Raw genomic sequence first — 15,481 nt, forward strand, 5'->3', positions numbered from 1 at the left:
GCATTAATGAATCGTTTTAGTAACAAAAGAAAAGAATAGGAAGAAAGATCACATCTTAATTATCAATCACACACATGATAAAATATAAATATAATTATAATTAATCTTATATGATTAATATATGATTAAATTCACAGAACTACATAAATATAGAAATTATGAAAATGTTATTGAAAACTATTATGAAATGTGAATAATATATTACTTACAATATATAATTATAATTTATAACGCATGAGTTAGAAAAACTACAATTTTTGAATACTATAATAAAAAGACTTTTCATTATTTCAATTCTTACTATCCTTTTTTTTTTTCAAAGTAAGTACAAAGCTGATCAATTCTTCATAATGTGTTAATTAATGTTTTATCTCACTATCAATTTATCGTTTTGTCGTTAAACAGCTTGCGAAGACAACACTAACTTTGTTGATGCGCGGCGAGACAAGCTCAAGTAGATGATATTATGAAATATAGATATCGTTAAAATTGTCGGTATTATTTATCCTCAAAGTATTTTACTTCTATTTAGGGTGTAATAATGTGAATAATATACAATCGGGTATTCCATCGCGGTGAAAACAGGACGAGCAAGTTTTAATGATCGGACATCCTTCGCAACAGTTATTCAACTCAAGGACGGGCTAAGCAGAAAGAGATCCGGCTTGTTCGAAGGAAGGAATCCATGGAAGGAGAAGCGACAGGCGTCCTTCCTTCAGTAGAGGATACTTAGGATTAATCAGGAATGCTGTAATTGAATTTAACGTCCGAATTGAATATTTTCGCTTACAAAGAAGAGAGAGAGAGAGAGAGAGAGAGAGAGAGAGAGAGAGAGAGAGAGAGAGAGAGAGGAGCGGGGAAAGGAAACGGGTAAGAGCATGGTGATGTAGATGAAGGTATGAGGAGTCTGTGTAATTGGAAAAGCTTGGGATTAACAATTTTGCAAGACTCGGCGAAAATGTTCTCGAAAAGAGGATTGGCAAGGCAAAGAGATCCTTTATGGCTCTGTACTTGTATACGTACACGTTCTCCAAGTACAAGTGTAAAAGAGATAGACGTAGTTCATCAGTATTGGCATCGAGCTTCTTCGGCAAAATCTGATTTTAGAAATTAATTTATGAGATTCTACATTTATATACAACAAAGTAAGTTGGCTAAAATGGCGATCGTGCAAAAATTTTATAAAAAATACATACATACATACATGCATATATATATATATATATATGTATGTATGTGTGTGTGTGTGTGTGTGTGTGTGTGTGTGTGTGTGTGTGTGTGTGTGTGTAATTTCTCAAGTCAGATCTTGCCGAAGAAGCTTGATATTGATGATTGTTGTGTTATTTTGTTATGTGTATTTATAGGTCTTTCTTATTAAATAAAAACTCTTATATAATACAAAATAGGAAAATATACAAATTTGGATAAATTTTTAATTTACTCAAATTCTTGTTTCAATAATAGAGGATTCTTATAGAATTATAACAAGATACTGCCGTGTCTCTTAATTGGACCAAATATGGGCAAATGTAATTTTCTAAAAAAAAAAAAAAAAAAAAAAACATTTCTGAGGAAAAATTATTTTTAATTAAAAATTCTCAAGTTATTTTTATTACAAATTTTTAATGCAAAAAGTTGTGTTACAATAACAATGATTGGATTAATAAAAATAATAGATACGTGAAATATTGAATAAATTACAATTTATATAAAATTAATTTTTTCTGCAAACTTATTTCCATTATTTTATGTTGTTGGTATACATTGGGTCTCATTAACTGTATATTAATATGCGTAGTAAAATATTGAATAAGTTAATATTAATTAAATTTTCTGTAACAATATTTAAATCATATCTAAAAGATATACCTACGTATGCATATTAAAGTAAAACAAATTGTTAAAAAATTGCATCTTGAATGCAAATTTACTATTAACTGTAGTAGTTAAAAATACTGCTTTTCATAGATGATGCCTCGTATAATTCATAAATTAGATAACAGTAATTTTAAGTTAACTGGACTCTTTTTATTTCGCCAAGCATTATAGTTCTGTTTTTCGTTCGTTTTGTTTGCTCACGGTCTGTTAATTTATCTAATTACAATAGCAAGATAATTTACTCTATATATATGACAGGAAATTTAACTCAAATGTAGTGTCGGGAAACATAAAACTAATTATACCACTTTTTAAGTATACAAAATTTAGAGACTACATTACCGTTGATATTTAATTAACGTTTGCGCAAAAAAAAACACAAAATGTTAATATATAGAACATTATTTATTTTCTGTTACGATATATTATCATAATGGTTTGTTATATTTTTCTTGTCATTTTTTTCATTATTTGTATAATATAGGTCAATATTGTGTATGTGTATGTATACGCGCGCCCGCACACGTAATTGGCTTAGATAATAATATAACATAATATATGATCTAAATAAGAGCACGTTATCCTCTCATTTCTATTAATACGAATATTATACATTTAGAAATCGTGCATTTTCATATATTTGTGTATCATTATAATATAAGTTTGTAAAAATTATACTGATTTCAATACGCGTCGATAAAACAAATTATGTATTATGTACTAAAGTGCCAAAAAGATACATTCAAGCAGTAGCTTAAATGACTTTGTAAACAGTGGTACATCAGCGACAGATTCTCCCGTTGCGAGTTAGCGCTTTCGCGAATATAACACAGCGCAAATGTACAATAATCCCTTGACGTTAGTAGCGAATAAGAAAGAGTCGCAAAAGAGAGTCTAACTCTTGCACTTTTCTTGAACTGAGAAAACGGAGAAGTCGAGGATTTTTTAGCAAAACAAAGCTGCGAGCCCGAGATATCTCTCTGAAGAAGCACTAAAGAGGCTTGCAGAACTCCTGTCTATTCTATTATTTACACGGCGTTCAACTTTGTGCTATTATGTTGTGCTACAATTGCTTTTTGTGTTCATTTTACTATAAACGTTAAACGTTTTTTAATACTACTGAAAATAAATGCCGTCTTTGTATGTATTAATTTGGGGAAAGATAAGTATTACCTTCATGGCGTTATTAAAACAATTTATTTTCATAAATAAATACTATATAATATACTCTTATTACTATTGTAATAAATTTATTATTCTTATTAAAAAATTAATCACACACACACACACACACACACATTCTAAATTTAATTAATGTAAAATTCTTTCAAGTTGTACGTACATTTTTGTGTAAATACAACTTTTGCTTAAAGGAACGATTTATCTTTACGTTTTAATATTTCACAATAAGACAAAAGATAAGATAATAAAAACACAATACAGAGAAAATTTTAGCAAGCTCGAAAAGGATCAAACAAAATAAAACAAAACAAAACAAAACAAAAAGTAAAATGTATAATACATTATATATAAGTATAAGAATAAAGAACAAAAAACAAAGAGTAGAAATTAAAAATAAGAAAGGACGCAATAACAGTAAAATTAAGAGTGAAAGAACTGACTAAAAAAAAATAAAAAAAATTTTCTTTTTTTTTAATAAAATTATTCAATTTTGATTAAAGACTACGAAGTGTGTCAGAGACTTTTGAAAAAATACTTTCCGGTGTTATCGGGAACGTCGTCGGGAATCAGAAATTTCCACCCTTCCCGTTTACTACTACCTCTTGCCAGCAGTCGTTACCTCAAGTTCTCCACCACCTACCTGCAGTTGAATTGGCGGTGTTGGAAGTCACGACAGGCTTGCGAGAAAAGTCGACCTTAAGCAAAACGGTTTTAAGGGCGTGTATCCACGCTCGTTCACCATCGGAGTGAGTTATAAATCGATTTGTGTCCTGGCCAATGAGGGTTGGAAGTGGCGTATTCTGATTGGCTGATACGTAGACCACTCCCACAGTGTTAATAAAGGCTCCGAGAACGAAAGCCGGTTTCACAACGCCACAATTGTTTGCAAAATGTAGTGTGGATCAACGCTGCTAAATATTCAAATATAGTTTTCTGTACGTGCTAATAATAAAAAACTTACAAGTCTAACATTAAAATATTAAAATTTTAATATTAATACTAATTAAATAAAATGTGCATATAAATACATTTTTTGTTTCTATTACTTCAATACATAGCACAAATATCAAATAAGAGTACAGAGTAAGATTTATTAAGTATTTACTATAATTAAAGATTTCAACAAATTAAAAAAAAATATTTTATATAATTAAAACGTTATTAAAATATTTTTATATAGTACATATGCATTCATTAACTTAGCGATTGTAATCTTATCGGCTCTTCTATCTACTTAATAAAAATTAAAAAGTGTTTTAAATTATTTCTAATTATTAGACAGTTTTATATGTCGAATAACAATATACGATTAAAAAATATCATATTTTAAAATTATATAAATATAATAAACACATACAAAAGAAACGAAACAGCAGAAGGCTGTATAACCACAGGTATAAAAAAAAAAAAAAATATATATATATATATATATATATATATATGTATATATAAAATCAAATGGACATTAGACATAAAAATTTAAATTACAAGTTGTGAATAAAAAAACAATTTAAAAATTATTTGCTATTAAAATAAAAAGTAATATAATTGCATTAAAAAAACTTAGACAACAAGTTTAGATAAAGAATTAGAATGATGTTGTGTATGTATGAAAAGTGCCTTTAAAATGAAATATATTACAATCATTTGATATTCGTAATTGTAGTATTACTGATGAATTATTTAACAATAGAAACGAGAGAGCGTACATTTATAATTACCTGGAAATACCGATAGCTTATGATATAATGGCAGTACAATGAATTCAATATGATCCACATCATTTTCAGCTCATGTTATCAATTAATTAAATAAACAATTTCGTTACATCATGAATTCATAATCTAATAAATCTAACCATTATCTGCGCTGTAATAACAAATTAATAAATTATTTTGTCTATTTGATGTGATGCGTTATACTAACAATAAGATTTCTATTTGACGAATCTCTTACCGTGCATTATTAAACATGCGTATAAAAAGTCAAAATGTATCTAGGTATAAGGTAAACAGTTACATATAATTTTTATTTTCCTAGAATTTCAAATCAATCACGAATATGGAGGAAAGCTACAGTTTGTCTCTCATTCATCATACAACCCATGTACTTTAATTAGATGTACCAAACTTTATAACATTAACAGGAAAAAAAATCAATAAAATAATATTCAATAGTCATAAAAATCGTCATAAAAACACTCGCGTAAGAGCGCATAATAACACTGACGAGGCAATAAATTGAAGAGAATAGATAGAAGAAAAAAATAAGAGGTCATAGACAGGCTGTTGTACTTGACCATCTTGTGATTCAGGTTCACGTTTATTCACAGCTGCCTGGCATCGTTCACGCTCCACAAGTATCCATGACTGAGCACGAAAAGTTCTTCTTTTCTCCATGGTGAACCGCTCCGCCGTAGGCGTAGCCACGTCGAGGCGTCGACATTGCTAGACCCCACCTTCTCGTTGGTAACTAGGGCTATGTCTACTCGGCTGGCCGTCTCAAAAAGCCGACCAATCCGCGATACGAGACGGCCACTGCCAACGCATAAAGTAGCGGAGGCGCCTTTGTCGCCTGGGTCTACGAGGGGTCGCAGAACGGAGGGCAAAAGAGGGAGAGATTCGGGGAGTGAGTCGACGGGCATAGAGGAAGAGAGAGAGAGAGAGAGAGAGAGAGAGAGGGGGGGGCAGGCGCAAGTTGACGAGTTGTGTGCGCGGATGGGGCAAACACCACCCTCCGCGCGGGTAAAGGGTATATGGGTGTATGGGTGCACGTAGTATTCGTACAGCCGCCTCCGGGGGTTTCCCTTCTTCATACCCGTCGCGCACCCGTCGAGCAACCCCGCGTTATTCGATGGCTCACTGCTCAGTTGTCCAACGCCGCGACGACGACACGGTTGCGCCACGATACACGCCAGATACTGTACGAGCTGCTCTCATTGGGATCACCTCTCGAGGTCCTCCTCTGTCTGTTCTATACGCTGCCTTCGTCGTCACGCTTCTTCATTCACGAAGCCGCGCGGCCGGATTCTGTTAACTGAACGAGTTACGTTCTTTGCGCGTTCCCTCGACCGCGCGCGAAATGTTAGAATTTGGACGAATACGCGCCGACAAATTGCGATACTCGAACAGTGTTCTGTGACTTGGAAACACTCAACTTGGCTTAATCAACTGCCGACGGTGCCGGACGGGACGGATATCTTCGGCGTCTTATGCGTGTAGGCGCCCGGTACAAGTGCACAGAATAAAAGAAATGTATGCGAGGCACAGGTTGACTGATTCGTACTGTCGAAGAGGCCGATAAACTCTGTTGAAACTCTTCTGGAACAAAGATCGATCACTTCCCGATCGTTCAGTACGAAAACCTGTAGTCGTCAGGTTCTAACGCGTCAGTATCATTTCTTCTCTAATTAGGCCTGAGAAACAAAGTCTTGTTACTTTTTCTTAAAAGTATCTTTTCTCAAGGAAAGCGACGATTCTGCAGAGAATGAACCAACTTGCTCAAGCTAGCTTACACGAGTGCTTTCACGAGTGAAATTACCCACAAAATTCCTAGCCTGTGTTGTTTAGTGTTCGTACCGAAGAAGAGCCACAATTTCGACAGTTATATATATATATATATATATATATATATATGTATTGAAAAAAAATTTGCATATACGCGCAACGAAACAGTGTCGTAACGAGTAACAAACAGAGCAATCTGTACCTGATTACAACGAAAGTATTCGTTCTTGTCGTTCTACTAAAGTGAACGCGAAGGAAAAATAAGTAAAGGCCATAGATTTGAGCGAAAGTAAATAGGACTCGGTATTTCGTTTGACAAAAGTGTAAGCGTCATCCATCTCTCTTGCCGACGGTTATCAAATGCTGAATGATTGTTCGCTAGCAACATCCTTCATTTATTCTTTACAACGAAGATAAATCGAATAGTATTCTGTCCTCGCACTGAGCACGCTAATATATGCTGTAAATATTTATTATGAAATTGTTAGTTCTCATAGACATATACATGTAAAAGAAACATTTGTATAAAGTTTGCTTGATGTTTGGGCTTTTTTTATGCCAATCGCATAACCAACATAACTATAAACGACTACTCATTTTAAATGGCCTTACAGCAAAGATATAAAAATACGAAAAAACATACACGTATGGAAATAATAGTTGGAAGCAAAGAGTGATGGTAAAACGTGTCAGTGTTAAGAATGCTACTTCGTTAACGCCGGCAATTTTGCAAGAATTTGCACATCAAGTATGACAATGATACTAGTCTTATAACACGGATTAGAAATTTTGCAGTGACTGCTGGTTTCTATGTTTAAACTTGAGAAAATCAGTTAGGTAGACAAGAAATGTACAACGATACTTTTCGATTGAGTTCCTAAACGTCGGAAGAAGAATCTTTCGTCGGAAGAGAAAACTGAACAACGATCAATCCGCAAACAAAGACCTAATCGCAGACCACCGCTTCATGGTGAAACATTGTAAACGAAACATTGTTCATATCCCCCGAATGCACTCTGACATTGGCTGGCGGATACGCGGTTATACGCCGCGAATACTAAATATTCGTCCGCAGCATCTTTACGTTCTCATTATCAAACTTGTGGTTCGAAGATCAATGGTCATCGCTTCGTTCTTGTGAATACGCGATCAAGTATGTCGCTGTAAGCTCGCGATCCTTAGTTAAAAAGGACAGCAAGATGCCGCAGCAGCAGCAACGATCGGCTTTCGCGATTCAGGAGCTGCTGGGTTTGGATGGCACCGGAAATAGGAGTACTGATCGCGGCTCCCCGCAAGGCTCACCACCCGCCGGTGTTTCGGCCGTTTCCTACGCTCCAGCTACGCCTCATCATTCGAAATTATGGGAATACATGCCCAGCCTAAATCATTTAGGCAATTTAGGGAATCTGGGAAATTTGGGGAATCTGGGCAATCTTACGGCCTCGAGGATGGCCTATCTGAATGCGCAGGCGGCTGTAGCAGCCGCCTTTCTACCGCCACCCCATCCCCACCCAGCTCACCATGTACCGCATCATCAGGTACATCAATCAAATCAACTTCCGGCTTCGCCGCCCGGCGTCAACTTGCATCCTGCGGCACACGCGCAGCATGTACTTCCCGGTACGGCTGTTACTACGAATCATCATCAACATAGCCCGACTCAACACACCCCGTCTCATGGTGAGTCCATCTGCAAATTCATGAATTTGAGCCTTAACCGTTGACCAGTAATCGTAATACGATTCTACTTGTACATATCTTTCAAAAATTTGAATAAAAGATATAATAGCTGCTGACATTGCGTTTGAAATCGTTTTCTTAATAATAACTTTTTAAATAATAATTTTACATAATTTATTAAGTATAATCCTCCCCTAAAAGTCTTTGTTTCTTTGATTTGTAATTTTGCAAAATTTCTAATTATTATGTAAAAAGCTTAACCTTCAGGTTATTCTTGAGTCTTGTTAATCCTCGCACTATACATTCATCAACATGTATACTATGTACATACATACACACGTCTACTGAGAATCAAACGTTAATTGTAAATGAGAGATTGAACTCGTAACCCTCTATTTTCACGAACATCCAAGTAAATTAATAGGTGTATCGTCGTTCTAGCGTGAAACGAGCACTTAACTGCCACTTATAGCTATCACTTAACAGAGAGCCACTCAAGATCAAGTTACCGAAAATTGACACACGCCTTTGTCGCACATTGTATGTGCCAAGAATCTGGGGGAATTTTTGGGAAAACGGCATTCAGTCAGGCAGCTGCATAACTGTCTTATATTTTCACACAAGCATCGAGTGCATTTGAGTCCATCACTCGATCAAAGTAGAAACTTTTATATACCGATTTGCCACTTAAATTAAGCGTAAATACATTTCGGAGCATGACAGTTAAATCACATCATTCGTTGTAACTTGAAACTACTACATCTGTGTTAGGTGAACAAATAAAATTAGCATAGAGGAGCTTATTTTATATGTTATTTATATCTTTCTCTCTCTCTCTCTCTCTCTCTCTCTCTCTTTCTTATTTTATATTTATATAATAATAATATGAAAAGAGTAAGTTTCTCTTTGCTAATTTTATTTACTGTTAGCCTCATTTGATTAAAGTAGCTTTGATAAAGATTGATGCAACATCGACGCAATGCAATGTCTTACAGAGAGGAAAGATATATAGAAATAAACTGTGGGAATTGATTATTTTCATCAGAATAACCCCCAACGCTATGAATAATTAGTGGTATAATGAGTTGAGTGTTAGGTAGGCCTGTAATGTCTCATCAAAATACAAAGACCGTCGACAAAACTGGCTGTTACGCCGAACTGTTCTCAACCTGCGACGAATCGATATTTTAACCATGACGCTGAAATTATTGAAATATGTGTGTAATAAAATGTTACATTTCACTCGTTCATTAATATTAATATTAATTAAGATTAAAAAGATTAGATAATGAAGATAGAAACGTGCAAATGAATTACAGATTTATATTTATATTAGTAAAATATATTATTTCGTTTAAATATAATAGGATCAATATAATAGAATAACATAAAATTCATATTTTCGAATACTAAAAAAATATACTTAAAATAAATAAAATAGTTTTATAAAATATGTAAATTTTAAATAATTTATTTTAAATATTTATTTATATTTATTATCCAGATTTTAAGTATGTAGTAAATTCAATGTAGTAAATTCAATATACAAATAAGAGAATTATTCATTTAAAGTGTACATAACATGCATATATGCACGTTATCTATATGTATGTACACACACACACACACCCACCCACAAACACACACACACACACACACACACACACACACACACACACATATATATATATACAAAAATTATTGTATTAAAGTATGAATATCGTTGCATAGTAAAAGTTGCATATATAATAAATTTTATCAAGTTGCTCTAATATAGCATCATATCATTATTTTTAAGCATCGGAGATTTCGCGGCGCAGAACGAATTTTGAGAACAATTTTCGGGTGTCGGATTCCAGATAGAGCATAAAGGTTCTGCCGGTCCATTCAAATGTCACTCTGGCACCTCGTCTCACAGCATTTATTCGACATGCTTCGTTCGTTTTTGTCTTAAAATCTACGTAGGCTTAAAGACGAAAGCATAGGATAAGATCTTACTATCGTTATATTAACGGTTTAATTCGTATTTAATAAAAATTACATCAATCTTTGATCAAAATGCAAGTTTAAATTTATAGAACGGAGTCTATAAATTCACCGTTTATCGTCAATTTTTATTAATTTATAAATAAGTATAAAATTCTTGCTAATTACATTTTGTTCAATAAATAAAATGGATAAAACATTACGTTATGCATAGATAGAATTCAGTGTCATGTTAAGAAGTTTACGTATATAAAAAAGTAATTTAATTTACTTAATTAAAGAGCAATTTTGTCAATTTTACTATTAATTTCATTGTAATATAACTATTTTCTTATCTCTTTATGTAATTCGGGAGAAAGAACGCACAGTGAATGAGAGATAATGTTAATTATAGCTTAAGCGTATACAAACTCTTTATGAATACATTTTATATATTTTTTATGAATACTAGCAAAACAGGCGCGCGCTACGCGCGCGATACACATTTTTTATAATTTACAAATTACTTTACTCGATACACACATTAACCCTTGATACACATAATTGTAAAAAAATCTCCGCATTGACAGTAGCACACGAAGTAAGCACAGCAGGGGAAACCAATCAACATTACGCGTGAAAAAAGCGTCAAGACCGTTAACAATAAACTTCGAGAGATGCGACTTAATCGATTTAATTCGATCGATTTAACATTTCTGGACTTTTTCAGATAGGAAAAGAAAACACTATAATAAAATAAAAAGAATCTCTCTCTTTTTTTTCTTTTCGTTATGAAATTCATAATTCTTAGTCAATTTGCGCTTTTTAATTAATGAAAATAAAATATTTAATTAATAAAAATATTTCAAGACAAATAAAATCAATATTGATATAGTGAAGAATTACAAGATAAAGGAAAGGAGAAAAGAAAGACGCCGGAATTCTCGCTTAGAAAAGCAAGCGCGTATGTACAAGCTACGTGCGGCCGCGGTGCGACACAAGTGACAAGACCGACAACAAATACGAGAAGAAAAGAAAGCATATGTGCAATGGAAAGAGGAAGAAAATACGAGAAAGAGAAGTGCATGAGCAGGCCTCTCAGGCGTTGATAGGCAATTTAGTTGATTGCTGACTTCAAACGATATGAAAAAGCAGCTTTCAGATGCGACGCGATGCTTGATGAAAGGTCCAAGGCGCGAATCAAACAATCGCGAAACTTGAAAATTTTTTAACGATACACTTCCTTCTCTTTTCCACACTGTCTATTATATGAGACGTTTCTCATAATGCATAATTCCATTCTGTTCTGCGGGAAAACGTATTTATTTATATTAAACTTTTTTCTTTTTTTTACGAAATCGATTCGTGCACGTAATGAAAATATGACGCTGCGTGTCGTGACTACACGCTACGCGTATCGATGGGCTCTAAAAAGAATAATTTTACCGTAGAGTCTAAAAATTTAGCTACTATAGATACAGATAAAGAAATAATTTTATTTTAGGCCAATTCAAAATTATTAAACAGAACGCCCATGTGTGATAATATTGCTGCAAACAGTTTTGACATTCTAGTAATTAATCAAGTTAAACATTCGATTAATTTCAAATTTGTATTTCAGCAAAATTGTCCTTTTCGTGTATGGGAGAAAAAAACTACCATTTTTACGAAATGATATTGAAAATTCTTGAAATTATTAAATTTGAATATTATATGTAACTTTAATATTCCAAAGTGTGTCGTGACTGTTGAAAGCTTCCAAGCAGCGCTTTGCTGCTTCTTATGTAGTCTTATATTGACATTTCACGCTTTGTCGTCGATATTTGTCGTTGATTTGTGCACAATCACGCCTCCGACGAAATGATTTCTTTTAAAAAGTTGTGACTGACGAAGGGGAGAAAAGTGCCGAGTGGCAAAGAAGTGGTGCGGATAAGGAGTATGTTTTGTAAGGGGGTAGGTCGATACTAATTAGTACTTGGAAGCGCGAACCTATATACCTTTTATCGCTATTCAACGTTTGCATTGTTTGCATAAAGTTTGCATGTAAAAATATGCGATAATGCGCTCGACGAGTAAAAAGTCTCTGACAAATTTGTCACAATGTTTGTTACAGTTAATTTGTTGCAGTAAGCTTTATTTCCGGAAAAAATATCGTTCGTCTTAACATATACGTATAAGAGACGTGATGCCGTGATGCCGATTACGTTTGCATATTATGCATTTTTACGCGCAAATGCGTGATATCTTTGCGCCACCACGTGTAAGTGCTTCGCAAAGTAAATTAATTTACTTACAGTAAAATTGATACAAACAAAATGGATTCTTGTAAAAATCATATTCGATTACATAACGAAAACATAAAGTTCTTTTTTTTTTTAAGGGAATTCTTTTTAAAATCCTTGTTATATTTTATTCAAAGTTTTCTATGAAATAGTTTTGATAAGAAGAGAGTAAAAAGAGAAATTTGTTCAATTAACGCATCGTGACTTCAATCTCTTCTTAGAGATTGAAGTTGTAGACTGGCGTTTGGAAAAGAAAATGACATTCATGCTGTAATTGGTACCTTTCATTTTTATATAATTCAAATATATTCCGAGAGCTTTTTCTCATTGGTTTATTTTGCAGCAAAATGCAACGCAGCGCAGCGCGTCGTGGCGCCTAGCCCAGCTTATGCAATTGCGAATGCAAATTAAACGAAATTAAACAGTTAATTAAAGTGCTGGCGCCCCCAGAGAAGTTAATTGAGATTCTTGGGAGATTTGTCGCGCGGAATGTCTTAATTTAGTCCCTTAAGCGCCCTAACTCGCCTTAACAACTTAGAATAATTGGATAACACTGCCAAGGTGCTCTCACCGCTAGAAGGAGGAAAATTTAGTCTTCCAGCACGGAGACGTCTCCTTTTTTAAATGCGTCGCAATTCACGTTATACGCTCAAAGTAATTCTGTCGGTTTTTCCTTACAGAAACATTTTTGTTAGTTGCCAGTTTGCGCGCGCGCGCGCAACATTACAAAAAAAAATTTTACATAAATTATGAACAAACTAGTTTATTGTTTTACATCCCCTCTTTTTATTTCGCTGAAAATAATGACTTTTAAATTTATAAATCAAAAATTTTTGTAAGAATTCCCATTTCTATATATAACAGACGATAATACTGTTAAGCATTCTAATGATAAATGTCAATTGATCAAAGGAATTTTTTACTACTTATACTACAATCCAATAAGGAATGTTAAATTGTAACAGTACACGTATAATTTTTTCAACTTTTTAATGAATTTCTTGCAAATTTAATTATGTACGTGATATCTCCTTGCTTTTTCTATTTTATACTTAATAAATATATAATTTGTTATTTTGTGTGACACGAATATATGTATGTTGAGTCTGGGTTACGTACGTAGAATAAAAAAAAAAAAAATACAATTACAATATAGAAATATATAAACCTATAATGCTAAAATTATATTTTAACAATAACGTTTGTAGTTTGTTGTTTTATTTTCCCAATTCTCATATAACGAAAGCAAAAACTCCGCATACATTTTGTACATTTTAATGATTACATTTTAATTTGCAGCGTATATTTTTCCATATATTATATTTTAATTATTATTTTGATAATAATTAAAATAAAATGATTAAAACATATTGTGTGCATGTGTGCGCGTGTGTATATGTGTGTGCGTGTGTATGAAATATATAACATTAAAATCAATGTTACATAAAGTAGTAATAGAAAATCTAAAAATAATAAGACTTATTTATCGAAATGTTTTTATTAATGCCTAAGCAATCGTATGAGTTTCATGCTCTTATACATCCGTACATTATTCGAGACATTTGTATAATTTAGTCAATTTGATTTACTTTTCTGCCAAACTATTATTTAGAACTATTTATTTAGAAAATCTTTAATTAATTTGAAATAGAATTGCTTAATAAAAATTTACGATGGGTATAATAACAAAAAATTCTTTAATATTGTTGTTGAGAAGAAATTATAAGAAAGTCAATATCAAATATATGTATATATATATATATATATATATATATATATATATATGTATATATGTATATGTTACAAATAATGTATATATATTACAATCAATATAAAAAATATTAAAAGTTTTTATAAATGAGAGACAGCTCGCTAGGTAATCTATTAAGAAATATCCTCTATATCTTTCCTCGGCCTAATGTCGTAATTCGTATTCTCCCTTCGATTGATTGCCACGAGTTTTCCTGAATCGGGCAGAGAAATAATTTTCTCTCATTATACTCTTGTCGCGATGTCAATCATTTGACCCTCGTCGCCGCAGTACCTAATCGTATAATCCGCTCCAACAAATCAATTCGGTTCTCCGACAAAAGCACCACTTCACGCTCTATAGCTTCTGCCTGGAAACTATGTTGATTACGGAGATACGAAATTTTGCACGAATTTTGCTCGAATTATTTGGCATAATATATTTTGATGCAAGTCAACATCAAAATTTCAAATTTCATGATAATTTTGCGTATATTTGTCAAATATTAATTTCGGGAATTATTTATTCACAAACTTACAATAAACTTGTATCTGAGACAACATGTAATGTAAATTACAAATAACATTAATGTACACGTATGAATATTCTAAAATATTTGTACGATATCATGTATCGTTGGTATAAGAATAAGAAAAGAGAAAGATGTGTAAAAAGTAAAACAGTATAGTAGAAAATAAAAATAGTGTTCTACATTATTTGATGTTATACATTTGGATGCTAAAGTATAAATCTACATTTTAAAGCATTTAGTATATACATATACGTGGTCAAACAGAGAACTACATTTCTCGATTTTGAATCAATGGTTCGGCATCACGCACAATATCGATCTACTATACGAGAAAAGACATGCGCGCTAAGGTAGGTAACCATAGCTCGTCGTTCCATAAACTTGTCGGCATTGTTTCAAGGCGGTTCGTATATAACCGTACGGCCGGTTATCAATCGGCCTTTTCGCACTCACCTCGTAAATTCTCACCCTTTGACACGTGGCCGATACGAGTGGCCCGAACCCCTAAACCCCTCGGCGGGAACCGGGGACAACTATGGCGGTGCGAGTCGGCGCGACAGTGGCAACCCCGTTGGCGCAGAAGCTTCACCCCTCGGGACCTGCGGGACGTTAATGAAATAACACGGGAATTAGTCTCGGACATTACCGACAAACTATGTCCATTACCGCACCCCGCGAAAGTATAGCACCCCACGAAAGTTCAACT

At 33.4% G+C, this 15,481-nt stretch overlaps 1 protein-coding gene across 4 annotated transcripts in view; it reads left to right on the top strand.

The window, feature by feature from the left end:
- The first annotated feature begins 5,758 nt into the window (after positions 1-5,758).
- The window catches only part of LOC105200437 (visual system homeobox 2), a 56,617-nt gene continuing 46,894 nt past the window's right edge, over positions 5,759-15,481 (top strand). For 3 of the 4 annotated variants that reach the window (XM_039448502.1, XM_039448504.1, XM_039448503.1), the window contains exon 1: positions 5,759-8,246. In XM_039448502.1, coding sequence (XP_039304436.1) covers positions 7,766-8,246 — 481 coding nt within the window. In that variant the 5' untranslated portion in view covers positions 5,759-7,765. The remainder of the gene's footprint in view (positions 8,247-15,481) is intronic. The other variant, XM_039448505.1, reaches the window with a different exon arrangement.

The sequence above is a fragment of the Solenopsis invicta genome, chromosome 4 (assembly GCF_016802725.1).
Source record: "Solenopsis invicta isolate M01_SB chromosome 4, UNIL_Sinv_3.0, whole genome shotgun sequence".
Lineage (NCBI taxonomy): Eukaryota > Metazoa > Arthropoda > Insecta > Hymenoptera > Formicidae > Solenopsis > Solenopsis invicta.